At 46.5% G+C, this 26,103-nt stretch overlaps 1 protein-coding gene and 1 pseudogene across 1 annotated transcript in view; one reads left to right on the top strand and one right to left on the bottom strand.

The window, feature by feature from the left end:
• The first annotated feature begins 203 nt into the window (after nt 1-203).
• LOC100582236 (beta-glucuronidase-like) overlaps nt 204-26,103 on the top strand; it is a 32,838-nt gene continuing 6,938 nt past the window's right edge. Inside the window, 14 exon segments of the mRNA XM_030795611.1 lie at nt 204-342; nt 424-782; nt 2,244-2,429; nt 2,737-2,770; nt 2,773-2,902; nt 3,079-3,221; nt 13,257-13,277; nt 13,280-13,420; nt 13,423-13,448; nt 14,396-14,556; nt 14,784-14,954; nt 15,039-15,185; nt 19,868-19,884; nt 20,038-20,151. Coding sequence (XP_030651471.1) covers nt 204-342; nt 424-782; nt 2,244-2,429; nt 2,737-2,770; nt 2,773-2,902; nt 3,079-3,221; nt 13,257-13,277; nt 13,280-13,420; nt 13,423-13,448; nt 14,396-14,556; nt 14,784-14,954; nt 15,039-15,185; nt 19,868-19,884; nt 20,038-20,151 — 1,789 coding nt within the window.
• LOC115831009 lies at nt 8,376-9,249 on the bottom strand (annotated as a pseudogene).

Raw genomic sequence — 26,103 nt, 5'->3', positions numbered from 1 at the left:
TGATCCGGCCACCTCAGCCTCCCAAAGTGTTGGGATTACAGGCGTGAGCCACTTGGCCTCTCTCCTTGCGCATTCATGTGCCTGCAACCCCAAGAGGGAGCTCCTTGACCCTTGGTTAGGGTCGGGGCCCCAGAGGCCCAGGGTCAAGGCTATGGCCCCATCCAAAGGACGTGCATCCATGCAAGAGGCTGCATCCGACAGGAATGGAAGAGGCTTCGCTGGGGCCTGCTCGAATTCCTGCTGTGGAAAGCAAGAGGAGGTGCTCCTTGAAGAAACGGGGATTCCACGATCTCAGGGGTTCTGTCCTGGCCTGCGTCCCTGGATCATCCAGCCTGTGTTGGGGTGAGGAGCCGACCTCGCCCTTCTTGGCGGGGGCTGAGGGTGAGCGTCCCGCTTCCCCAAAGGCCTAACCCACGGTTCCAGCCGCAGGCGCCACTGGGCAGTGCGGGGCCCCGCCCGCCCCTCCAGGCCTGGCACTCGCCCTCAGCAAAGATGGCGCGGACGGTCTCAGGCGCCTCACGCGACCCGTCCGCCGGGCTCCTCCCGCGCTGCTCTTAGCCCCGCAGACGGCGGCCGAGCGGTGGAGCGGAAGGTGTGATCCGCGACACGGCGGTGGCTGCGCGCTGGCGCTGCAGGGCTGGATGCTGTATACCCGGGAGAGCCCGTCGCGGGAGTCCAAGGAGCTGGATGGCCTCTGGAGCTTCCGCGCCGACTTGGACAACCGACGCCAGGGCTTCGACGAGCAGTGGTACCCGCGGCCGCTGCGGGAGCTGCGGGGCAGGGCCAGGAGGCGCCCGGAAGCCCGGCGGTCGGAGGGGGGAGCCCCGGTCCCCTGCAGGCTTCTTCCCCTGGGCGCCCCGGAGCTGGCGCCCTAGAGGAGGTTAAAGGTCAATGGGCTTGGGGGCGCAGGCTTGGGGGACGGGGAGACCGGGGGAACTGGGGAGGGCCGAGGCGGGAGAAGAAGGAAGCGCTGCTGCCGAACCCCCTCCCAAGACGAAGGGTGAGCCCGGGCAGTGTCTTTCTTTTTAATGTTTATTTTTAATTTTAAAAATTGTTTTGAGACTGGGTTTGGCCCTGTCGCCCAAGCTGGAGCAGAGTGGTGCATTACTAACTTCTGAGCTCAAGGGATTCTCCCGCCCCAGCCTTGCAAGTTAGCTGGGGCCACCACGCCTGGCTATTAAAAAAAAAAAAAAAACAAACCTTGACCAGGCTTGGTGGCTCACGCCTGTAATCCCAGCACTTTGGGAGGCCGAGACAGGTGGATCAATTGAGGCCAGGAGTTCGAGACCAGACTGGTGAAACCCCGTCTCTATTAAAAATACGAAAATTTGCTGGGCATGGTGGTACACACCTGTAATCCCAGCTACTCGGGAGTCAGAGGCAGGAGAAGTGCTTGAACCCGGCTTGGGGAGGTTGCAATGAGCCGAGATCACAGAGCCACTGGACTGCACTTCAGCCTGGGTGACAGAGACTCCATCTCAGAAAAAAAAAAAAAAAAAAAAATTTTTTTTCTTTTTTTAAGATATAGGTCTCACTGCATTGCCCAGGCTGGTCTCGAACTCCTGGCCTCAAGCCATCCTCCCACGTTGACCTCCCAAAGCGCTGATTACAGGCATGAGCCACACAGACACTGGTCTGGCCAGAGTGGCATGCGCTGCACAGAGCTGGGAGGAGGGAGACAGTTTAGACGTCCTGAGGTCAGCTCTGCTGAGGCAGGAAGGTCCCTTGGTTTTCAAGGTTCAGATTGAGGACAGGACATGACATCAGGCCAAGGACACCACCCCTGTTTTCCTCCTGACTTGGATATAGTCAGCAGAGAAGTGGCACTGGGTGAGGTCTGGGCAGCGTTTGCCTGGCTTGCATCCCCTTAGAAAAACTTTGCAGCATTCAGTACAGGAGGAAGAGAGAAGAGGGCTGGGTGCCAGCGTGCGTCCCACTCACAGTGTCCTAAGCAAAGCCCCGCATCCCCCCAGACAGCCTTCCTCCCTGTGACAGGCAGTGGGTCATCTGTCTTGGGAGATATTGGGCCCCATCCACTCCGAAGAGGAACTCTTGGCCCCACTAGTCCAGGTGCGCAAACTGCCTTGGTGATTGATCTGTCCTCAGCAAGTTATCTGCCTGTTCCGCCAAGAGTCCCCGCTATGTGTCAGGACTTGCACTAGGCCTGGGGGCACAGCTGTGCAGCACACTGGCCCTGGATCTTTTTGGGGACCTAGAGGTGAGCCCGGCCCTTCTCTCCACAGTCAGGCCCCACCCTGGACGTGCCGGTTCCCTCCAGCTTCAACGACATCTGTCAGGACTGGTGGCTGCGGCAGTTTGTTGGCTGGGTGTTGTACGAACAGGAGGTGACCCTCCTGGACCAATGGACCCAGGACCTGCGCACAAGAGTGGTGCTGAGGATTGCCAGTGCCCACTCCTATGCCACTGTGGTCAGTGCAGCCAGGAGCAGGCAGGGTAGGCGGGTGGGCATGGCTGCTGAACAGCATGGGACCCCCAGCAGCCACCCACAGCCTGTCTCCTGGGGTGGGATGGTGGTGGGCCCTGCCCTGCCCTGGGGGCTGTGCCCTGTGTAGGGGGATAGGTGGCCTGATCTACCCTCCTGGGATGCCATTCTTCCCATCTGGCTGGCAGGCCCCTGAGCCCCATGCTGCAGGTTATATGAGGGAGTGCCTGATAGCAGGGCCCCTCCTCATGCCCCAACCTGCTGCCCCCTCCTCATATCTCCTGTGTCTGCAGTGGGCGAATGGGGTCGACACGCTAGAACATGAGGGGCCAACAGCAGCAGCCTGGTCCAGGTGGGGCCCCTGTCCTCCTGCCCCCGCATCACTATCACCATCAATAATACGCTCACCCCCTGCACCCTGCCACGAGGGACTATCTGCTACATGACCAACACCTCCAAGTGGGTACCATCCTGTCTCCACCGCACGCACCTACCTTCCCATCCCACCCTGTGGTCTTCCTGCTAGGGACAGGGTGACCTTGGCAGAGTGGAGGCCCTGGATCTGAGGAGGCCTGTGAGCTGAGGTCAAGGGCCTCAGGGCAAGGGCCCAGCGAACCACAGTCCTCCCACCCTAGGTATCCCAAGGGTTACTTTGTCCAGATCACAGACTTTGACTTCTTCAACTACGTGGGACTGCAGCGGTCTGTGCTTCTGTATATGACACCCACCACCTACATCGATGACATCACCATCACCACTGGCATGGAGCATGACAATGGTGAGGGCTTCTGGTAGGATCCTCCCTCAGTGGGGCCCAGGGTGGCTCTGTTTGTTTTCTGTTTGGAAAGCTTTCCCAGGGAAAAGGTTCTCCCAGCATCTCTGAACCCTCACAGTTTCCCATCCACCTATGAAGCTAAAATCCAGGCTGATTGGGCACGGGCTCCCGAAATCACCTGTATGGTTGACCTCACTTGGAGAAGAGGGGTCTGGCCTAATATCACACAGCTCAGGGTGTCAATCCTGTCCCTTCCCCACGGTGCTACTGTCACTCCAGCTCCGCTTGCTACACATCGTGCTCAAGGAACAGGCAGCTTTGGAGGGCCGGGCATGGTGGCTCATGCCTGTCCTCTCAGCTCTTTGCAAGGAGGCCCTGGTAGGAGGATCACTTGAGGCCAGGAGTTCAAGACCAGCCTGGGCAACATAGCGAGACCATCATCACAAAAAATTAAAAAATTAGCCAGGCTTGGTGATGCATGCTGGTAGTCCCAGCTGCTGAGGCAGGAGAATCACTTGAGCCTGGGAGGTCAAGGGTGCAGTGAGCTATGACTATGCCACTGCACTCCAGTCTGGGCAACAGAGGGAGATGCTGTCTTTTTTTTTTTTGAGACAGTCTTGCTCTCTCGCCCAGACTGGAGGACAGTGGTATGATATCACCTCACTGCAACCTGTGCCTCCTGGGTTCAAAGGATTCTCCTTTCTCAGCCTCCTGAGTAGCTGGGATTACGGGCATCTGCCACCATGCCTGGTTAATTTTTGTATTTTTTTAATAGAGGCAGGGTTTCACCATGTTGGCCTGGCTGGACTTGAACTCCTGACCTGAGGTGATCCACCCGCCTTGGCCTCCCAGAGTGTAAGGATTTTTTAAGTTTTTTTTTCATTTTTAAAATATATCTTTTTCTTTTTCTGAGATGAGGCCTTGCACTGTCACCTAGGCTGGAGTGCAGTGGTGAGATTATTGACAGTGTTTTGTGGCTGCAGTTCCAAGTTTAAAAGAATTTAGGCTGGGTGCGGTGGTTAATGCCTGTCATTCCAGCACTTTGGAAGGCCAAGGTGGACAGATTGCTTGAGCTCAAAAGTTCAAGACCCACCTGGGCAACATAGTGAGACCCTGTCTCTAAATAAATAAATAAATGAATAAATAAATAAATAAATAAAAAAATAAGAACCTAAACAAGAATCCCCCAGCAAAGGCGATGCAGCGTAGAGCAATTTATTGCAAAGAGAAAAGTATTTTGGAAGTTAAGTGCAGAGTAGCCTGGGCACGGTGGCTCATGCCTATAATCCCAGCACTTTTGGAGGCCGAGGCAGGTGGATCACTTGAGCTTAGGAGTTCAGACCAGCCTGGCCAACATTAGTTTGGCGTGGTGGTGTGTGTCTGTAATACCAGCTACTCAGGTGGTTGAGATGGGAGTATTGCTTGAACCCGGGAGGTGGAGGTTGCAGTGAGCTGCACTCCAGCCTGGGTGACAGAGTGAGACCCTGTCTCAAAAAAAAAATAAAGTGGAGTGCAAAGTAACACGGTTCACCCTGAGAGAATTCAGGGTAGGCTGCTCGTAAGGATGAGACAGCACCGATTATTACTGGGGAAACTCCCTTTCTGGGAGTCTTCCATGATGAATTCCTAAGGAGCTGGGAAGAGGTGTTACTCTAAGCATGGTCTGGGTCGTTCTTTTGGTAGACATGCTCAGTAGCTGTACTTGCTTGTTCACACGTCACGTGTCTCAGCGCCATGATTGGCACGTCCCAAGGACACGGTCACTTTCTTGACTACCTACCCTGCCTCAAGATCGTGGCTCACTGCAGCCCAGAACTCCTGGCTCCAGCAATCCTCCCACTTCAGTGTCCCAAACTGATTAATGTTAGGATCTGATTTTACATATCATATTGAGAATTCTCTAATAAATCAGGTGACAAATAGTGCTACTGGGATAAATTTTATGGAGAAGTAGTCTAGTTTGAAGCTGAGTGAGAGTTTAAGGGTTTGGATTGTTATTCAATGTCAGTTTGAGATGATGGCTTCTTGGTCTATATTCACAAGCATTGTGGGAATGAGGCTTATGGTGAAGGTGCATGCGATAGATATTTTTATGTAATATGGATACGAGTTCTTCTTGTGAGGGTTGATTAAGGTAGTAATAATTGGTAAGGTTAAGGAGATTAAGATTATTATAGTAATGGAAGAATACATGATTATTACTTTTATTTGGAGTTGCACCAATATTTTTGGTCCCTAAGACCAATGGATAGCTCTTATCCTCTAAAACTTGAGAAAGCCATGTTGTTAGGCATTGGGGCATGAGTTAGCAGTTCTTGCATACTTTCTCAGTAAATAAGTTGCAGACTTCTATTAGTAGACCCACAATCTAATGTTTTGATTAAACTATATTTACAGGGTATAAAACCTGTACTAATTTTAGGGTTTAGGGTTAATAGAATAGGTGAAAGGTATATAAGTATTAGTATATTTTCTCATGTAAAGGAAGGTTTAATACTGTTAATGTAATATGTAAGTGTTCCTTGTTGTGTTGTGATAAGCATGTATAGGGAATAAAGGGCTGTGATTAATCTATTAAGTCCTATATGCATATGGTGATGTTTGATCAGGAGAATGAAGCCACCATTACAAAGAGTTCTATTAATGGGGGGGAGGGGTAAGGCAAGGTTAGTAAGATTTGCTGTAAGTCATCAAAAGGCTATTAGTGGGAGTAGTGTTTGAAGCTCTCAAGAGAGTAATATGATTTGGCTATAGATTTGCTCATAGTTTGAATCTGCTAGGCAGAATAGTAAGGACAAGGTAAGTCCATGGGCAATTATGAGGGTAATTGCACCAGTAAAGCTTCAGGGGGTTTGAATGAGGATAGCCATAGTAACAAGTGCTGTATGACTTACGGAGGAATATGCAATAAGTGATTTTAGATCAGTTTGTTGTAGACAAATAGAGCTTATCATAACTATCCCTCATAAGGATGACATGTGGAAGGGGTAGGCTATATATTCTGTCAGGGGGCTGAGGATAAGGGGAAGCCATATTATGCTGTAGCCACCTGGTTTTAGGAGAACCACTGCAAGTACTACTGAGCCAGCAATAGGGGCTTCTACGTGGGCTTTAGGAAGTCATAGGTGAAGTCCATATAGGGGTATTTTTACTATAAAAGCCATAATACATGCTAATCATATAAGGTTATTGGATCAGAAAATTAATAGTTCTTGGGTGTTAAATATTATTATTATGTTCAGTGAACCTAAGGTATTTCGAGTATAAATAAGTATAATAGGTAGGGGGAGAGATCCCATTAGTGTATAAAATAAGAAATACGAGCTTGCATTGAGGCGCTCTGGTTGGTTACCCCAGGGGGTGATAATAATTAAGGTAGGGATAAGTGTAGCTTCAAAGAGTATATAAAGTATAATTAGTTCTGTGATTGTGAATGCCATAATTTAAAAAAATTATAGGGAAGTCAATATGGAAATACAGAGCTTTTTCCATAGGGGTGACTCATTGGAGAGGTGGTACTGGCTTGCTATAATTATAAGAGGTAGTAGTCAGGCTGTTAAGATTAGAAAGGGTGGTATCAGCGATCAGAAGAGAAAGTTAATGAGAAGTTGAATAGATTGTTGTTGAATTGATTAAAAAATAATAGGGCAATGAAGCTGATGATTAGGCTGTGAATAGTCATATTGATTCAGATTATAGAGTTTTTAGAGGGTCATGTTATTGATAGCAGTATAATTGTTGGAATAGTAATTTTTAGCATTGAAGTAAATTTAGGTTATGTACATAATCTAGGCCATACGTATTGGAGATTGAAACTAGTAAGGCGAGGCCCACTGCAGCTTTGCAGGCAGCAAATACTAGGAGGGTAATGCGTATTATGAATGCTAGGGTGAAATGTATATTTAAAGTTATAAGGGTATTTATGATGAATAATGACAATAATATTTCTTCTAGGCATATTAGGGATGTTATCAGGTGGGATCGATAGATTAATATCCCCAGAAGTGATAAGGTATATGCTAATATGATATTGATATAAATAGAGGGCATTTGGTAAATATGTTCAATTATAATCTAATGAGTCAGAATCATTTATTTTGGCTTAAACTATCTACCAATTCGGTTCAGTCTAATCCTTTTTGAGTTCATTCATAAGTTAACCCTAGGACTAAAATGATAACTAGTATAAGGGCTGTGCTGATTATTAGTGTCAGGTTGCTTGTTTGAAGAGCTCATGGCAAGGGTAATAGGGCGATTTCTAAGTCAGATAGGAGGAATGTGGTAGCTACTAGAAAAAATTTTATGGGGGAGGGAATGTGGGTGGAGGATAATGGGTCAAATCTGCATTTGTAGGGGCTGGATTTTTCTATATAAATATTAAGTTGTGGGAGCCATAATGTAGTAACTATTAGTGATAAGGCTAATAGGGTGTTGATTACTAGGGATAGTATTAAGTTAATTACTCTTTTTCAGATGTTGTCGAAACTGATTGATTGGAAGTCAGTAGTACTCTTTATACTAAAAGAGTAAGATCCTCATCAGTAAATAGAAATATACAAGAATAGTCATACCACATCTACAGAGTGTCAATATCAGGCAGCGGCTTCGAAGCCAAAGTGATGGCTAGATGTAAAGTGATATTTTAATTGGCAGAGGAGACAGATAGTGAGGAATGTTGATCCAATAATGACGTGAAGTCCGTGAAAGCCTATAGCTATGAAGAATGTTGAGCCATAAATTCCATCAGAAATAGCAAAGGGAGCGTCAAAGTATTCTGAGACTTGTAGGAAGGTGAAGTAAATACCTAAGGTAATTGTGATAAGTAGTGCTTCAATTATTTGTTTTTGATTATTTTCTATTAGGCTGTGATGGGCTCAAGTAATTGAAACCCCTGATGCAAGAGGGGTACTTCCAGAGGGTTGAGAGGAGAAATGCCTGTTGGGGGTCAATGTCCTCCTAGTTCTGGAGTTGGGGCTAGACTGGAATGGTAGAATGCCCAGAAGAATCCAGCAAAGAAAAGTTCTTTTGAGATAATAAATAAATTCCATATCAGAGGCCTTTTGGACAATTGTTGTATGGTGGCCTTGAAATGTACTTTCTCGGATAATATCATGTCACCATTGATATATAGTCAGCGTATTGGTTAGTAGGCCTAAGGTTAAAAGAGTAATAGAGTTAAAGTGAGATCATATAGCTAGGCCGGATGTTATTAGGAGAGCTGAGAGAGCCCCTGTTAACGGCCAAGGGCTGAGTTTGACTAAATGAGAGGTGTGTGTTTGGTGGGTCATTATGTGTTGTCATATAAATAAAGGCTTACTAAAAGCATAAAGACATAAGCTTGGATAAGGGCCACAGCGAATTCGAGAGTGGTCAATAGAATTAGAATAATAAGGGTAATTGAAGCTGTGGGAAGGTTAATAGGTGATAATACTACTGTGTCTCCTCCAATTAAGTGTATGAGTAAGTGACTGGCTGTAATGTTGGCTGTTAAATGTACAACAACTAGTGCCATTGGTTGAATAAGTAGACTAATGGTTTCGATGATTACTAGTATAGGGGTAAGTGGTATGGGTGTGCCTTGCAGGAAGAGAGCTAAGGAGTTTTTAGTTTTAAAGTGGAACCTGTGATCACTGTGCCTGCTCATAAGAGGATTGCTATACCGAGATTTATTGATAGTTGGGTAGTTGGTGTAAATGAGTGGGGTAGAAGCCCAAGGAGATTGGTTAAGGCAATAAAGAGAATTAGGGATATTAGTATAAGGGATCAGGTTTGTCCTTTAATATTATGTGTGATTATTATTTGTTTTAGAACAAGTTGAACTAGTCATTGTTGAATAGAAGTCAATCTTATATTAATTATATTAATATTAGTTATTAGATAATACTAATTAGATAATTAATATTAATTAGATAGTATATTAATTAAATAGTTGGAGGTTGGAAGGAGTGTGGTGGGAAACGAGATTATTAGTGCTGCTGTGGGTAACTAGGATTGTCGGGGCGGTAAATGAGGTGAACAGATTTTCGTTCATTTTAGTTCTCAAGGGTTGTTATGTTTTTGTATTTCAATTGTTTTTGGTGTATGGGGTGTATGGTAAATGAAATTTGATAGTTTTAATTGAATAATCAACAATAAAGTTATGATTGTTGATATAATAATAGGTCATGTGGAAGTATCTCGTTGCGGCATTCACTGTAGAGAGGTGTGATTTCTGTCAGAAGAAGTCTTTAAAAGGTTAATGCTGGGGTAGCTTTACAGTGAGATTATAGTGTGGATATAGACCAAGTTTTGAAAATTTTTAATGGGACTAATTCTAAAACAATAGATGTAAAACTGTGGTTAGATCCACACATTTCTGAGCATTGTGCATAGTAGAGGCCTGGTCGTGTAGTGGTTAAGGCAAATTGGTTTAAGTGTCCAGGGATTGCATCTGTTTTTAACCCTAATGGGGGAATAGTGCATGAGTGCAGGACATCTTTGGATGAGATTAACGTGCGGATGGGAATTTCTATTGAGAGGATTGTTTGGTTATCGAATTCGAGGAGTTGAAATTCTTCTGGTTTTAAGTTGGCTGTTGGAAATATATAAGAATTGAAGCTTAATTCTTCATAATCTATATACTCGTAGCTTCAATACCATTGACGTCCAATTGTTTTAATGGTGAGAGAAGGATTATTGATTTCATCTGTTATGTACAGGATACATAGCGATGGGAGGGCAATTAAGATGATGGCAGGCAAGATAGTTGAGACAGTCTTTATTTCTTGGACATCTATAGTGCTAGTATGAATCAGTTTTGTTGTATTAGAGAAATAATGTATAGAACCAAGAAACTAATTAGGAAAATAATTATAAGAGTGTGGTCATGGAAGGTAAGTAGTTCTTCTATAGTAGGGGATGAAGCGTCTTGAAGACCTAATTGAACTGGATGGGCCATTAAGATATATAGGGCTTAACCTATAACTTAACTTTGACAAAATTATGAAATAATTTTATTAATATCTTATCGAGAAAGTCATAGAGGTTATGGGATTGACTTGAAACAGTCTCTGGAGGTTCGATTCCTTCCTTTTTCACTTAGGTCTTCATGTAGGTTGGTTCTTCGAATGTGTGATAGGGTGGTGGACAGCCATATAGTCATTCTAAGTTGGTAGATGGTTGCACAATTGTTAGAACTTTTCGTTTTGAAGCGAAGCCTATAATCCCAGGTACTCGGAAGGCTGAGGCAGAATCACCTGAACCCCGGAGGTGGTGGAGGTTGCAGTGGGCCAAAATCACGCAACTGCACTCCAGCCTGGGGGACAGAGTGAGACTTTGTCTCAAAAAATATATATGTGTGTGTGTGTGTGTGTGTGTGTGTGTGTGTGTGTTCATATGGGTTGGGATAATAAGACTTATTTTTTGTAAACTCTTGAATGGTGATTCATTTAGGCAGGAATCCTGTTCATGGAGGTAAACCTCCTAGGGATAAAATAATTGATAGAATTATAGATACTGACCATGTTAATTTGTTTCAGGCATGGGATAGTGATAGGGTTGTAGTGCTTGAATTCAGGCTGAGTGCTAGGAATGCAGTGGTTGTTAGGTTAAAAATGGTAATGTTTGGGTTATATATTAGTACTGCTGTTATTCAACCTATATAAATAATTGAGGAGTAGGCTAGAATTTTACATAGTTGTGTTTGGTTAAGTCCTCCTCAACTGCCCGCTATAATAGATAAGATTGAGAGAGATAGGAGGATGTTCGTCTTTACTGATGGAAAAATTTGATATATAATTGAAATAGGGCCAGTTTTTGTCATGTGAGGAGTAGTATACCGAATGTTAGGGAAGTTCCTTGGGTTACTTCTGGAACTCAGAAGTGAAAAGGGGCTATCCCTAGTTTTATTACTAAGCTGTTATTATTATTAAGGATGAAAATTGATTAATAGTATTTATTGTTCACTGGAGAACAGGTTATTGAAGAGAATACTTACTATGAGGACTATAGATGTGGTTGCCCATATAAGGAAATATTTAGTGACTGCTTCTGTAGAGCGGGGTTTTTTTTTAAATTAAGATTGGGATGAGGGCTACTATATTTATTTCTAAGCCTGTTCAGATGAAAAATCAGTGTGAGCCTAACATCGTGATAAGTACCTGTAAAAACAGTAAGGTAAATAATAAGTTGAGCTAATGGGTTAATTAGGACGGGAAGGGTATAACCAACATTTTGGGGGTATGGGCCAGATAGCTTATTTAGCTGACCTTACTTTAGGACATGGTGTGATAGGTAGCGTGGAGAATTTTGGATTCTCACGGGTGGGTTCAATTCCTATAGTTCTAGAAATAAGAGGATTTCAACCTCTATTGTTTACTCTGTCAAAGTAATTCTTTTGTCAGACATATTTCTTTTTTTTTTTTTTTTTTTTTTTGAGACGGAGTCTCGCTCTGTCACCCAGGCTGGAATGCAGTGGCGCCATCTCGGCTCACTGCAAGCTTCGCCTCCCGGGTTCACGCCATTCTCCTGCCTCAGCCTCTCCGAGTAGCTGGGACTGCAGGCGCCCGCCACCACGCCCGGCTAATTTTTTTTTGTATTTTTAGTAGAGACGGGGTTTCACCGTGGTCTTGATCTCCTGACCTCGTGATCCGCCCGCCTCGGCCTCCCAAAGTGCTGGGATTACAAGCGTGAGCCACCGCGCCCGGCCTTGGCAGACATATTTCTTATGTTTGGGGTGGGATGCTGGAAATTAGGATGGGTATTGAGATATGTCATATACAGAATACTAGTGTAAGTGGTAGAAAGTTTTTTCATAGGAGGTGTATGAGTTGATCGTAGCGGAAACGGGGATATGCTGTTCGAATTCATAAAAATAGATTAAGAGGAGGGTCTTGGTAATGAAATATGTAGTATAGAGTTTGGTGAATGTATAGTGTGTAGTGGTCCTAGAAAAAATGTAGTAGTTAGGGCATTTATTACGATAATATTAATATATTCTGCTCTGAAGAAGAGGGCAAATGGACCTGCGGTATATTCGATGTTGAAACCTGAGACTAACTCTGATTCTCCTTCTGTTAGGTCAAAAGGGGCTCAGTTAGTTTCTGCTAATGTGGAGATAAATCATATTATGGCTAGAGGTCATGATGGTAGGAGCAGTCAGAGGGACTCTTGGGTTGTGATGAGTGTATATAAATTGAATGAGCCACTTCTCAGTAGGACTGATAACAGGATGATGGCTAGGGTGACTTCATATGAAATTGTTTGGGTGACAGCTTGTAATGAGCCGATTAGTGCATAGTTTGAATTGGATGCCCATCCTGATCATCAAATAGAGTAGATGGCTAGGCTTGATGTGGCTAGAATAAATAGGAGGTCTATATTAAAATTAATTAAAGGGTCTGGTTTAGGGAGGGGAGTTCACAAAAGAAGGGCGATAGAAAGGGCTAGGGTTGGAGCAGTAATATAGAGGGCAATAGTAGATGTTGAGGGTCGTAAGGGTTCTTTGGTGAAAAGTTATATTGCATCAGCAGATGGTTGAAATAAATAGTCCGTAGGGACCTACAATGTTAGATTGCGATTAACATCATCTATAGTGCAAGGGCACTTTATGAAGTAGGCCCTATTTCTCTTGTCCTTTTGTACAGGGAGAAAAACAAAATTGATAGAAACCTGTTGGAGACCAGCCTGGCCAACATGGCAAAACCCCGACTCTATTAAAAATACAAAAATTCACCAGATGTGGTGGTACACACCTATAATCCCAGGTACTCGGAAGGCTGAGGCAGGAGAATCACCTGAACCCCGGAGGTGGAGGTTGCAGTGGGCCAAAATCACGCCACTGCACTCCAGCCTGGGGGACAGAGTGAGACTTTGTCTCAAAAAATATATATGTGATGTGTGTGTGTGTGTGTGTGTGTGTGTTCATATATATATATATATATATAAAATAAAAAAAACAGAAACAAATGGCTGCCTGGGAGTGGTGGCTGCGGGGCACTCCCGTTTGTGTGGCCCAGGTCATGTCCCTCCCTCAGCCCTGGTCTCTCTTGTCTCCTGCAGGGCTGGTGAATTACCAGATCTCCTCAAGTGCAGCAACCAGATCCAGTTGGAAGTGCACCTTTTGGAGGCAGAAAACAAAGCCGTGGCCACCGGCGCCTGGACTCAGAGCCAGCTGAAGGTACCAGGTGCAGGCAGGAGCCTCTGGTGGCCGTACCTGATGCATAAACACCTCCCGATCTGTACTCGTTGGAGGTAATGGTGGTTTGGAACTTGGTTAAAGGAGGTCTTTTGCCCCCATCTGGGCTTCAGCAGGAGCCCAGGACAGGTGAATGGGCAGGCGTGGTCCTCTGAGCTTTCGGATATTTCCCATCCTTGGTGGGAGGCCCATTTTTTTTTTTTTTTTTTTTTTTTTTTTTTTTTTTTGAGATGGTCTCACTGTGTCACCCAGGCTGAAGTGCAATGGTCTGTTCACAGCTCACTGCAGCTTTGAGCTCCCAGGCTGCAGCAATCCTCCTACCTTGGCCTCCTTAGTAGCTGGGACTACAGGCACATGCCACCATGCCTGGCTAATTTAAAAAAATGTTTTTGTAAGCCAGGCGTGGTGGCTTACACCTGTGATCCCAGGACTTTGGGAGGCTGAGGTGGGTGGATCACATGAGGCCAGGAGTTTGAGACCAGCCCATCCACATGGTGAAACCCTGTGTCTACTAAAAATACAATAATTTGCTGGGCATGGTGGTGCATGCCTGTAATCCCAGCTACTCGGGAGGCTAAGGCAAGAATTGCTTGAACTTGGGAGTCAGAGGCTGCAATGAGTTGAGATCATGCCACTGCACTCCAGCCTGGGCGACAGAGTGAGACTGTCTCCAAAAAAAAAAAAAAAAAAAATTTTTTTTTTTATAGAGATGGGGCCTCACTCTGTTGCCAGGCTGGTCTTGAACTCCTGGACTCAAGTGATCCTCCTGCCTTAGCCTCCCAAAGCGTGGGAACTACAGGCATGAGCCACCTTGTCTGGTCAAGGGGAAGGCCCAGTTTTGAAGGGCAGGTCCCAGGGTCAGCCAGGGGAGGGCAGAGCCTCTGATTGCTGCATCTCTGCTTGCAGGCCTGAGGCGGCTGCTGGGGTGCATGAGGGGCCTTCCTGCCAGAGGGAGGGGCTCAGGCTGTCAGGGTGCTCACACCTGGTGCTTTGGCTGTCGTAGGTGCAGCTGACTGCACAGACGTCACTGGGGCCTGTGTCTGACTTCTACACACTCCCTGTAGGGATCTGCACTGTGGCTGTCACTGAGAGCCAGTTCCTCATCAATGGGAAACCTTTCCATTTCCACAGCATCAACAAGCACGAGGATGCGGACCTGTGTTTGTGCTCCTGGGTCCTCGTGGGGGCTGCTGGTCACCTTCCACTTCTGCCTTCCGTATGTCCCACAGTTGAGGGCAGCTCAGGGCAATAAGGCAAATGGCTCCAAACTGCCCCACGGTGGGCTGGAGAGGGGGCTCCTGGGGTGGCTCTCCAGGGTCCTGGCTCTCAGAGGAAGTGCAGCTTCAACAGGGACAGGGTTCACTCCGCTCTGCTGTCTCCTAGATCCTAAGGAAGGACTTTGACTGGCTGCTGCTGGTGAAGGACTTCAACCTGCTTCACTGGCTTGGTGCCAACGCCTTCTGCACCAGCCACTACCCCTACGCGGAGGAAGTGCTGCAGATGTGTGACCGCTATGGGATTGTGGTCATTGATGAGTGTCCCGCCGTGGGCCTGGTGCTGGCGTGAGTCCCTGCCACGCACCTGCTCCACCTGCCCAGCCCGCGGGCCGCACCGTGACCCTCTGTCCCTTCCCTCCTGGCCCACAGGCAGCTTTTCAACAATGTGTCTGGGCATCAACACATGCAGATGATGGAGGAACTGGTGTGCAGGGACAAGAACCACCCCGCCGTGGTGATGTGGTCTGTGGCCAACAAGCCTGCGTCCTACCTGGAATCTGCCGGCTACTACTTCAGGTGAGTGCCCCCTGGCTGCCCTGGGCTGGATGGGGAAGGAGACCCTGGCAGGTGGCAGGCTGGGGTGGGTGTGTGCTGTTTGAGACCAGCCTCCTGTCCCAGCCTGATGGAAGGGCCGTCCGTACCCAGACTGTTCAGGGGACCAAATATCTACCCACCCTAGTTGTGGTTTTCTTTTTCTTTCTTTTCTTTTTTTTTCTGAGACAGGGTCTCGCTGTGTCGCCTAGGCTGGAGATCAGTGATGTGATCTTGGCTCTCTACAACCTCCGCTTCCCAGGTTTAAGTGATTTTTTGCCTCAGGCTCCTGAGTACCTGGGATTACAGGCATGCGTGAGCCACTGCACTTGGCCTGTTTTTTTTTTTTTTTTTCGAAACGGGGTCTCACTTTGGTCTCCCAGGCTAGAGTGCAGTGGTGTGATCTCGGATCACTGCAGCCTCGACTTCCCAGTCTTAGGTGATCTTCCTGCTTCAGCCTCCCAAGCAGCTGGGATTATAGATGTGTGTCATCACATCCAGCTACTTTTTACTTCTTATTTTTTATTTTTTTGAGATGGAGTCTCACTCTGTCGCCAGGCTGGAGTACAGGGGCACGATCTCGGCTCACTGCAACCTCTGCCTCCCGGGTTCAAGTGATTCTCCAGCCTCAGCCTCCCGAATAGCTAGGATTACAGGTGTGTGCCACCACATCCAGCTAACTTGCATTTTTGTTTGTTTGTTTGTTTTGAGATGGAGTCTCACTCCGTTGCCAGGCTGGAGTGCAGTGGCGCAATCTCAGCTCACTGCAACCTTCACCTCCCAGGTTCAAGTGATTCTCCTGCCTCAGCCTCCTGAATAGCTGGGACTACAGGCTTGAGCCACCACACCTGGCTAATTTTTTTTTTTTTTGAGATGGAGTCCCACACCCGGCTAATTTTTGTATTTTCAGTAGAGACAGGGTTTCACTATGTTGGCCAGGATGGTCTCAATCTCTTGGCCTCATGATCCGCCCGCCTTGGCCTCCCAAGTGCTGGGATTACAGGCGTGAGCCACTGTGCCTGGCCAACTTTTGTGTTTTTTAGTAGAGACAGGGTTTCACCATGTTGGCAAGGCTGGTCTTGGACTGCTGATCTCAGGTGATCCGCCCGCCTTAGCCTCCCAGAGTGCTGGGATCACAGGCGTGAGCCATCGTGCCCAGCTAATTTTTGTATTTTTAGTAGAGACAGGGTTTCACCATGTTGGCTAAGCTGGCCTCGAACTTCTGACCTCAAGTGATCCACCTGCCTCAGCCTCCGAAAGCGCTGGGATTGTGGGTGTGAGCCACCGCGCCCGGCCCCCTTTTCTTCCTTATAATCGTGCAGTTCTAACAGCGTTCAGAGGTGGATTTTTCACTTGTGGTAGAGGCAGTAGAGGTTGTAGAAATTTTCTTGAGGCAGACACCACACCCCAATTTCATGGAGTGCTTTGGGCTGAGCCAAGTCTACAGCAGGCGGAAGGCTCTGAGAAGTTGTCCCAGCCTGGGCAAAGGACAATTCAGAGCTCGGGGGCATGGGGTGTGCTCAGCAGGACTGGGTGGACAACGTTTTTTGCAAAAGTGAAGAGTTCAGGCTTTCAGGAGCAGATGCCTGAGGCTTCCAGACAGGCTTCTTTGGGAGGTGGCCAGAGGAGATGCCTGTTTTTCAGGGTAAGAATTGAAGGGAGCTGCCCAGGCTGGAGTGATTCAGCCAGGCTCTCATAAGGCTTTGAAGCTTCCCATCTGAGAGCCTGGCTGTTGGATAGTGCAGGTTTGGAACTTGAGGCTGGGAGATTCTATTCCGTCATGTGCCAGCCACAGCCTTTGGATGGGCAGAGCAATGATGGGGGAGGGTGTAAAAGAAGAAATAAACTGAGGAAAGAGAAGAGGAAAACAGGCTTCAACAACAGTGTAGGCCGGGCACGGTGGCTCACGCCTTTAATCCCAGCACTTTGGGAGGCCAAGGCGGGTGGATCACCTGAGGTCAGGAGTTCAAGACCAGCCTGGCCAACAGATAGTGAAACCTTGTCTCTGCTAAAAATACAAAAATAAGCCAGGCATGGTGGCGATCGCCTGTAATCCCAGCTACTTGGGAGGCTGAGGCAGGAGAATCACTTGAACCCGGGAGGTGGAGGTTGTTGTGAGCCGAGATCGTGCCATTGCACTCCAGCCTGGGCTACAGAGTGAGACTCTTTCAAAAAAAAAAAAAAAAATCTGTACTGTGCAGGCCTTGGGTGGGTGCCAGGAGCTCTGAGCAGGGACTGATCCCTCTGTTGGGTTTTTCTTCCCTTTATCCCTCCTGGTTAACTTGACTCGGCATAAGGGCCGTTTCTTCTAAGAGTCTCTCCCTGACTCTCCAATCCAAGTTATGTTTATTGTCTTGTAGACACCAATTCCTGCCACCACTTGTCATTTCCATTTGCAACATTTCTTTCATTGTTTGTTTTTCAGAGTTGGTCTTGCTTTGTTGCCCAGGCTGGAGAGCAGTGGTGTGATCTCGGCTCACTGCAACTTCTACCTCCTGGGTTTAAGCAATTCTCCTGCCTCAGCCTCTTGAGTAGCTGGGACTACAGGCACGCACCACCATGTGCAGCCTATTTTTAAAATTTTTTATTGAGATGGAGTCTCGCTTTCAGGCTGGCCTTGAACTCCTGTCCTCAAGTGATTCTCCCGCCTTGGACTCCCAAAGTACTGGGAATACAGGCCTGAGTCACACAACGCATGGCTGACAAGATTCCTATTCAGCATCCAAGTCTCCTCATAGCTGTCCCCTCTATGAGGAGGTTTACCTCACCTGCCCCAGGCCAAGGGAGCCTTCTCCGTGCTCTGCCCCTGTTGCAGCCTGAACCTGGCTCTCCCAGAGTTCTCACCAGGCACTGTCGTTATTTCTTTGGCTCTCTCTTTGATCGGACTGTGGGCTCAGGAGCGAGAAGGAGTTCTGTTTAGTGTTGCTTCCGAGGTACTCTGCAATATCTGACACAGTACGTGCTATATAATACCTATTGAGGGCCTGAGGGCATGGGTGAGATCATAGAGCCATGTTTAATCACTCATTTTGTCCTCTTTTTTTATGTATTTATTTATTTTTATTTTTGAGATGGAGTCTTGCACTGTCACCCAGGCTGGAGTGCAATGGCGTGATCTCAGCTCACTGCAACTTCCACCTCCTGGGCTCAAGCAGTTGTTCTGCCTCAGCCTTCAAAGTAGCTGGGATTACAGGCACCCGCCACCACGCCCATCTAATTTTGTATTTTTGGTAGACATGAGGTTTCACCATGTTGGTCAGGCTGGTCTTGAACTCCTGACCTCAGGTGATCTGCCTGCCTTGGCCTCCCAAAGTGCTGGGATTACAGACATGAGCCACCATGCCCTGCCTCAGCTCTGAATTCTTAAGAAACTCTTGAGAGGGTCTAGGTCAGTGCTGATAGAACCTCTGCAGTGCTGGGTGTGGTGGCTCACACCTGGAATGCTAGTACTTTGGGATGCCAAGGTCAGAGGATCTCTTGAGCCCAGGAGTTTGAGACCAGTCTGTACAACATACACCCCATCTCTACAAAAAATTTAAAATGAGTTGGGCATGGTTGTGCTTGCCTGTAGTCCCAGCTACTTGGGAGGCTGAGGTGGGAGGATTGTTTGAGCCCAGTAGGTTGAGGCTGCAGTCAGCCATGACTGCATTGTTGTACTCCCACCTGGGTGACAGAGTGAGACCTTGTTTAAAAAACAAAACAAACAAAAAAAACCCTTGCAGTGATGGAAATGTTCTGTATTTGCACTGTCTGAAATGGTAGCCATTAGCTACACGTGGCTATTGAGGTCTTGATATATGACTAGGATACCTGAATTGATTTAGTTTAATTAAAAAATTTTTTTTTTAGACAGTCTCACTCTGTTGCCCAGTCTGGAGTGCAGTGGCATAACCACAGCTCACTGCTTGACCTCCTGGGTTCAACCAGTCCTTTCTTCTCAGCCCCCTAAGTAGCTGGAACCACAGGCATGCACCCCCATGCCTGGCTAATATTTTGACTTTTTGTAGGACTGGGTCTCACAGTGTTGCCTAGGCTGTTCTTGAACTCCTGGTCTCAAGTGATCCTCCTGCCTCGACGTCCCAAAGTGCTGGGATACCAGACCTGAGCTACCATGCCCAGCCTGGTTTAGTTTAGTTTCATTTTACATGTATGTATGTATGTATGTATGTATGTATGTATGTATGTATATACGTATGTATGTATGAATGACAGGGTCTTGCTCTGTCACCCAGGCTGGAGTGCAGTGGTGTAAACACAGCTCACTGCAGCTTCGACCTCTGGGGCTCAAGCAGTCCTCCCACCTCTGCCTCCCTAATAGCTGGGACCACAGGTATGTGCCACCATGCTTGGCTAATTTTTGTGTTTTTTGTACAGATGGGGTGTTGCTGTGTGTTACCCAGGCTGGTCTTGAACACCTGGGCTCAAGCAGTCCTCCCACCTCGGCCTCCCGAAGTGCTGGGATGACAGGCATGAGCCAGTGCACCTGGCCCAAAGACGTATTTTTACCTGTAGTGTAGTTCAGCCTTTAGACTGTACCAGCAAATAGAGGTGGAAAAGTAATGTAAAGCGAATATCAAATTACGTTTATAAATAAAGCAGTTGCGCATTAAGGTTGTTTTTTTTTTTAAACCTCCTTTTTTATTCTGGGTTACATCCTTCCCTGGCAGTCTTTACCCCAGCATCAGTGAGTCCTGCAGTCACTATAGCCCCCTGCGAGGACAGATATTTTGGTCACCATCAAGTGGATCTTTATTTTTATCTAACATTTACAATTCTGCCATTTCTGACTCTTAGATTCTCTTTGCCTTGAATACCAGGGTCCACCTCTGATGTTCAGTGAAGAGTACCAGCAGAGTGCCAGAGCAGTACCATCTGGGTCTGGATCAAAAACGCAGAAAGTACGTGGCTGGAGAGCTCATCGGGAATTCTGCTGATTTCATGACTATCCAGTGTAAGTGGCAGTTTGGCTCATGGGATAACGTACCCATCCTCATTTTTTCAGGTTGCCTTGCCAATTCTGGCCATTTTGATTATAAGAATATTGGAAACAAAGGAGGGAAGCTGGCTTACTCCATGTAGGTTGCATTGAGAATTTTCTAGGAAAAGTAAGTTGTGCTTAGGAAGTAGGAAGGCAGTCAGGCCCCCGCCTCCCAAATACGGTCAAAAAGCAAACAGGAGAGTCTGCTATAGTGAGACGGAAATGACTAGCTTGCCTTTTTCTTGTCTGTTTCATAGCCAAGGAGGAAGGAAAAATGGGACCTCATTATGGATTTACTTTTGGGACACACTCATTATTCCACAGTAGGGTACAAAGCCTAAGAGGCTTAAGGTATTTCAGTCTGTTTTATATTACTTGCAAAAAGCAGGCTGATCGAATACAGGTGAGTTTCAACACGTCTTGAATGTGGTAGCATTTAAAAGTCTTCAGGCTGGGCATGGTGGCTCATGCCTGTAATCCTAGCACTTTGGGAGGCCAAAACGGGAGGATCGCTTGAGGCCAGGAGTTTGAGACCAGTCTGTTCAGCATAGCAAGACCCCATCATCTACAAAAAAATAAACGAATTAGCTAGCCGTGGTGGTGTGTACCTGTAATTCCAGCTGCTTGCGAGGCTGAGGTGGGCAGATCGCCTGAGCACAGGAGTTGGAGGCTGCAGTGAGGTATGATTGCACTACTGCACGTGAGCCTGGGCGACAGAGCAAGACCTGTCTTTAAAAAAAAAATTGGTCTTCAAAGAGAATAAGATCTGTGCTTTCACGTGCAGATGGATGAGGGGCTGCCAAGATAAAATCTTCCAGAGTAGTTGTTCTCAGACTGTCATTCTTTCCCGTTATAATTACCACCCAGGAACTTGCTAGAAATGCTAACTTTCGGCCAGGCGCGGTAGCTCACGCCTGTAATTCCAGCACTTTGGGAGGCCGAGGCAGGCAGATCACCTGAGTTTGGGAGTTCGAGACCAGCCTGGCCAACATGGAGAAACCCTGTCTCTACTAAAAATACAAAATTAGCTGGGCATGGTGGTGCATGCCTGTAATCTCAGCTACTCAGGAGGCTGAGGCAAGAGAATCACTTGAACCCGGGAGGTGGAGGTTGCAGTGAGCTGAGAACGCACCACTGCATTTTGGCCTGGGCAACAACAGCAAAACTCTGTCTCAAGAAAAAAAAAATTAATAATAATAATAATAATAATAATAATAATAATAATGCCTGGCACAGTGGCTCACGCCTATAATCCCAGCACTTCGGGAGGTGGCGGCAGTAAGATTGCTGGAAACCCAGGAGTTTGAGATCAGCCCGAACAACATAGACCCCATTTCTACAAAAAAATTTAAAAATTAGCCAGGAATGGTGACACAAGCTAGTCGTCCCAGCTAAGGCTGAGGGAGGAGGATCATTTGAGCCCAGGAGGTCGAGGCTGCAGTGAGCTATGGTCAAAGCACTGCACTTGAGCCTGGGCAATGCAGTAAAACTCTGTCTCAAAAAAATAGTAATAAAGTTTGAAATACTGTAAGAATTACTGAAATGTGACACAAAGACACCAAGTGAGCACATGCTGTTAGAAAAACGGCACCACTACCCTAGCTCAACACGGGTTGCCACAGTCCTCTCACATGTTAAGTAATGGTCCAGACATGGTGACTCATGCCTATAATTCCAGAACTTTGGGAGGCTGAGATGGGAGGATTGCTTGAGGGCAGGAGTTTGAGACCAGCCTGGTCAACATAGCGAGACCCCATCTCAGTAGTTTTAACTATTTTTGTATTTTTAAATAAAACAAAACTATGTTAAGAAATGCAATATCTGTGAAGCACAATCAAGTGAAGTAAAAGAAAATGAGGCCGGGCACGGTGGCTCACGCCTGTAATTCCAGCACTCTGGGAGGCCAAGGTTGGTGGATAGCCTGAGGTCAGGAGTTTGAGACCAGCCTGGCCAACATGGTGAAACTTCGTCTCTACGAAAAATACAAAAATTAGCAGGGCGTTCTGGTGCATGCCTGTAGTCCCAGCTACTCTGGAGGGTGAGGCAGGAGGATCTGTTGAGCCCCAGAGTTTGAGGCTTTATTAAGAGTTACTTATCATGTCACTGTATTCCAGCCTGGCTGACAGAATGAGACCTTAAGAAAAAAATTATAAAATGGTGTATTAAGGCTGGGTGTGGTGTGCGGTGGCTCATACCTGTAATCCCAGCACTTTGGGAGGCTGAGGTGGGTGGATCACGAGGTCAGGAGTTCAAGACAGCCTGGCCAACATGGTGAAAACCCCATCTCTACTAAAAATACAAAAATTAGCCGGACGTGTTGGTGCACGTCTGTAATCCCAGCCACTCGGGAGGCTGAGGCAGAAGAATCACTTGAACCTGGGAGGCGGAAGTGGCAGTGAGCCAAGATTGTGCCATTATACTCCATCCAGCCTGGGTAATATATTGGGTGAGACTCCATCTGAAAAAAAGAATGGTGTATTAATAAATATGCTAATCTACTAGAGAATGCTGTTAAATGACAAGTAGTCCACAATTCCCACAACCTCATTTTCACTGGAAATTAAAGTTAGGAAGGGTTAAGAATTCTAATCAGTGTACGTAACTGACCAATATAATCCAATATAATAAGGGTGAAAGGATTTCGACTGTATGAAAAGTATGCAAAGAAAATATGTTTTTAATAAGTAACGGTATGAGGTACGAGGGACATGTTTCCATTAATGAAAAAGAGATGGCCAGGCACGGTGGCTAATGCCTGTAATCCCAGCACTTTGGGAGGCTGAGGCAGGTGGATCATGAGGTCAGAAGTCAAAACCAGCCTGGCCAAGATGGTAAAACCCCATCTCTACAAAAAATACAAAAATTAGGCAGATATGGTGGCAGGGGCCTGTAGTTCCAGCTACTCAGCAGGCTGAGGAAGGAGAATTGCTTGATCCCGCAAGGCAGAGGTTGCAGTGAGCCGAGACCTAGCTACTGCATTCCAGCCTGGGCAGCAAGAGTGAAACTCTGTCTCAAAAACTCCCCCTAAAAAAACAAAACAAAATCCCTCTGGACTTTTCTTCAGGGAAGGCGGGAGAAAATTGTAACTTTTAGTTTTGCTATAATGTTCAGCTAATTTTGAAAAGAAAATAAAATCACAGAGCTAAAGAGATTGTTTCTGATGAATTCTGGTACAAAGCAGAATTACAGTTTAAATGTTTGTTCATGAAACATTGGGCCAAGTGTGGTGGCTCACGCCTGGTATCCCAGCACTTTGGGGGGCTGAGGTGGGCAGATCACCTGAGGTCGAGAACTCAAGACCAACCTGGCCAACATGGAGAAACCCTGTCTCTACTAAAAATAAAAAATTAACTGGGCATGGTGGCACATGCCTGTAATTCCAGCTACTCTGGAGGCTGAGGCAGGAGAATCACTTGAACCCAAGAGGTGGAGGTTGTAGTGAGTCTGAGGTCCTAAGATTTTATTTTCCTTTTATAATATAAATATGAAATAATAAAAAATATATATTTGTAAGATCTGAGAGCTACAGTGTAAAAGAAAAAAGAACACACAAAAAAATACACACACATATATACACAAACCCACATATATGGTCTCTGCCACTGTTTCCTGGTGCACAGCTCCTGAAACCCTTGGAATCTCTGAAGTAATAAGTGTCTTTGTGGATGCTAATGAGACGACTGATTTCTGGTGACTCCTGAATAGTCTCAAAATGAAAAGTAGTTGCCAGGGGAACCAACCTTGTGATTAGGGGGTAGGAACTTTCAGCCTCCTGCCCCCAGATTTCCAGGGATGGAGAAGAGCTGAAGGTTTGAATTGATCACCAGTGGCCACTGATTTAATCAGTCATGCCTATGTGGCCATCGCGGGTGGTTCATGCCTGAAATCCCAGCACTTTGGGAGGCCAAGGCAGGAAGATTGCTTGAGGCCAGGAATTTGAGACCAGCCTGGGCAACATAGTGAGAATTCATCTCTACAGATAAAAACATTGGCCAGGCATGGTAGTGCATGCCTGTGGTCCAGCTACTCAGGAGGCAGAGGTGGGAAGATCACTTGAGTCCAGGAGATCAAGGCTGTAGCCAGCTGTGATTGCACCACTGCATGCCAGCCTGGGTGGCATAGACCCCTGTCTCAAAACCAAACCAAAACAAAAAGCAAACTAAAGACCAAATCATGCCTATGTCTTGAAGTCTCCATGAAACTCAAGACAGCGGCTGGGCTCGGTGGCTCATGCCTGTAATCCCAGCACTTTGGGAGGCTGAGGTGGGCGGATCGGTTGAGGTCAGGAGTTCAAGACCACCCTGGGCAACATAGCAAGACCCTCTCTCTATTTTTTTTAATTAAAAAAAAAAGTAAACATGGAGAAGAGGAAACAGTCAGATATGCATTTGTCTCAGGTGAGCAGAGGGATGACCTTGGGGTCTATCCTTTGTCCTGCAAGCATAAGCCATCAATTTACATTTTCAGGGTGAAATGCAACAGAACTGTTCTAAGGTCAAAATCTTGAGGCCCATAAGGAATTTCCTTGTGGGTAAATTTTGAGGGAGGTGTGTAGCTTTTAAAAAAAATCTTTGTAGCTATCTATTTAGGAACAGAATGGGAGAGGCAGGTTTGTATGATCCAGTTTCCAGCTTGACTTTTGCCTTTCACTTAGTGAGTTGGTGGTCCTGAGATTTCTTTTCCTTTCACAGTCATTATGCAGGGAAGAGGGTATGGGCTTGACATTCAAAATTTCTTGGGTGAGAAATCTACCAGGGTTTGGTTGAGGCCAGACATTGCTCATTCAGTATCTCGAACCCAGAAAGATGAGTTACTGAGATTGAATATGCAAAAGGAAAACAAACAGTTCTGTTGAATTTCTTGAATTTCATCTAAAACAGTTAGGGTTTTTTGTTTTTGTTTTCGAGATAGGGTCTTGCTCTCTTGCCCAGGCTTGAGTGCAGTGGTGTGATCTTGGCTTACTGCAACCTCTACCTCCTGGTTCAAGCGATTCTCCTCCCTCAGCCTCCTGAGTAGCTAGGATTACAGGTGTGCACTGCCATACCCGGCTAATTTTTGTATTCGTAGTAGATACAGGGTTTCACCATGTTGGCCAGGCTGGTCTCCAACTCCTGGCCTCATGCAATCCACCTACCTCGGCCTCCTAAAGTGTTGGGATTGAAGGCATGAGCCACCATGCCCAGCCAAAAGAGTTCTGTTGAATTTCACCCTGATAACATAAATGAAAAACTTGTCTTCACAGGTAAGGGACAGAGGACAGAACTAAAAGTCATCCCTCTGCGCACCGGAGACAAAAGCATATCTGACTGCTTCCTGTACTTTGTGTTTATTTACCTTATGTAAAAATGCAGATTCACCAAGTGCAAGATGAATGCATAATTGACTATTCTTCCACCCTTTCCACATGTAAAATGTGAATTCTGTAAATGCTGATCAAAGACTCAAAAGAACACAATTGCTTTTCTCTTCAGTTTGCTTTTCCTCCCTGCTTTTGTTTTTTACCTTCCCCTACTGCCCACTCTTTTTCCCTTTATTTATTTATTTAAGACCAAGTCTTGCTCTGTTGCCCAGGCTGGAGTGCAGTGGTGCAATCTCGGCTCACTGCAACCTCTGCCTCCTGGATTCAAGCAATTCTCCTGCCTCAGCCTCCCGAGTAGCTGGGATTACAGGCATGCCCCACCATGCCCAGCTAATTTTTATGTTTTTAGTAGAGATGGGGTTTCACCGTGTTGGTCAGGCTGGTCTCAAACTCCTGACCTCAGGTGATCTGCCTGCCTCGGCTTCCTAAAGTACTGGGATTACAGGCATTAGCCACCAAGCCCGGCCTCTTTTTTCCTTCAAATATTTAAGTCTCCAAGACCCTCTTTGGAAGAAAAGCATCCATCACAAATGTTTCCTGTGGTTTTTATTCCTTTTTCCCTCCCA

This window comes from Nomascus leucogenys, chromosome 17, assembly GCF_006542625.1.
Source record: "Nomascus leucogenys isolate Asia chromosome 17, Asia_NLE_v1, whole genome shotgun sequence".
NCBI classification, from domain to species: domain Eukaryota; kingdom Metazoa; phylum Chordata; class Mammalia; order Primates; family Hylobatidae; genus Nomascus; species Nomascus leucogenys.
The sequence above is the reverse complement of the archived record's forward strand: the minus strand, read 5'-3'. Positions and strand labels throughout refer to the sequence as shown.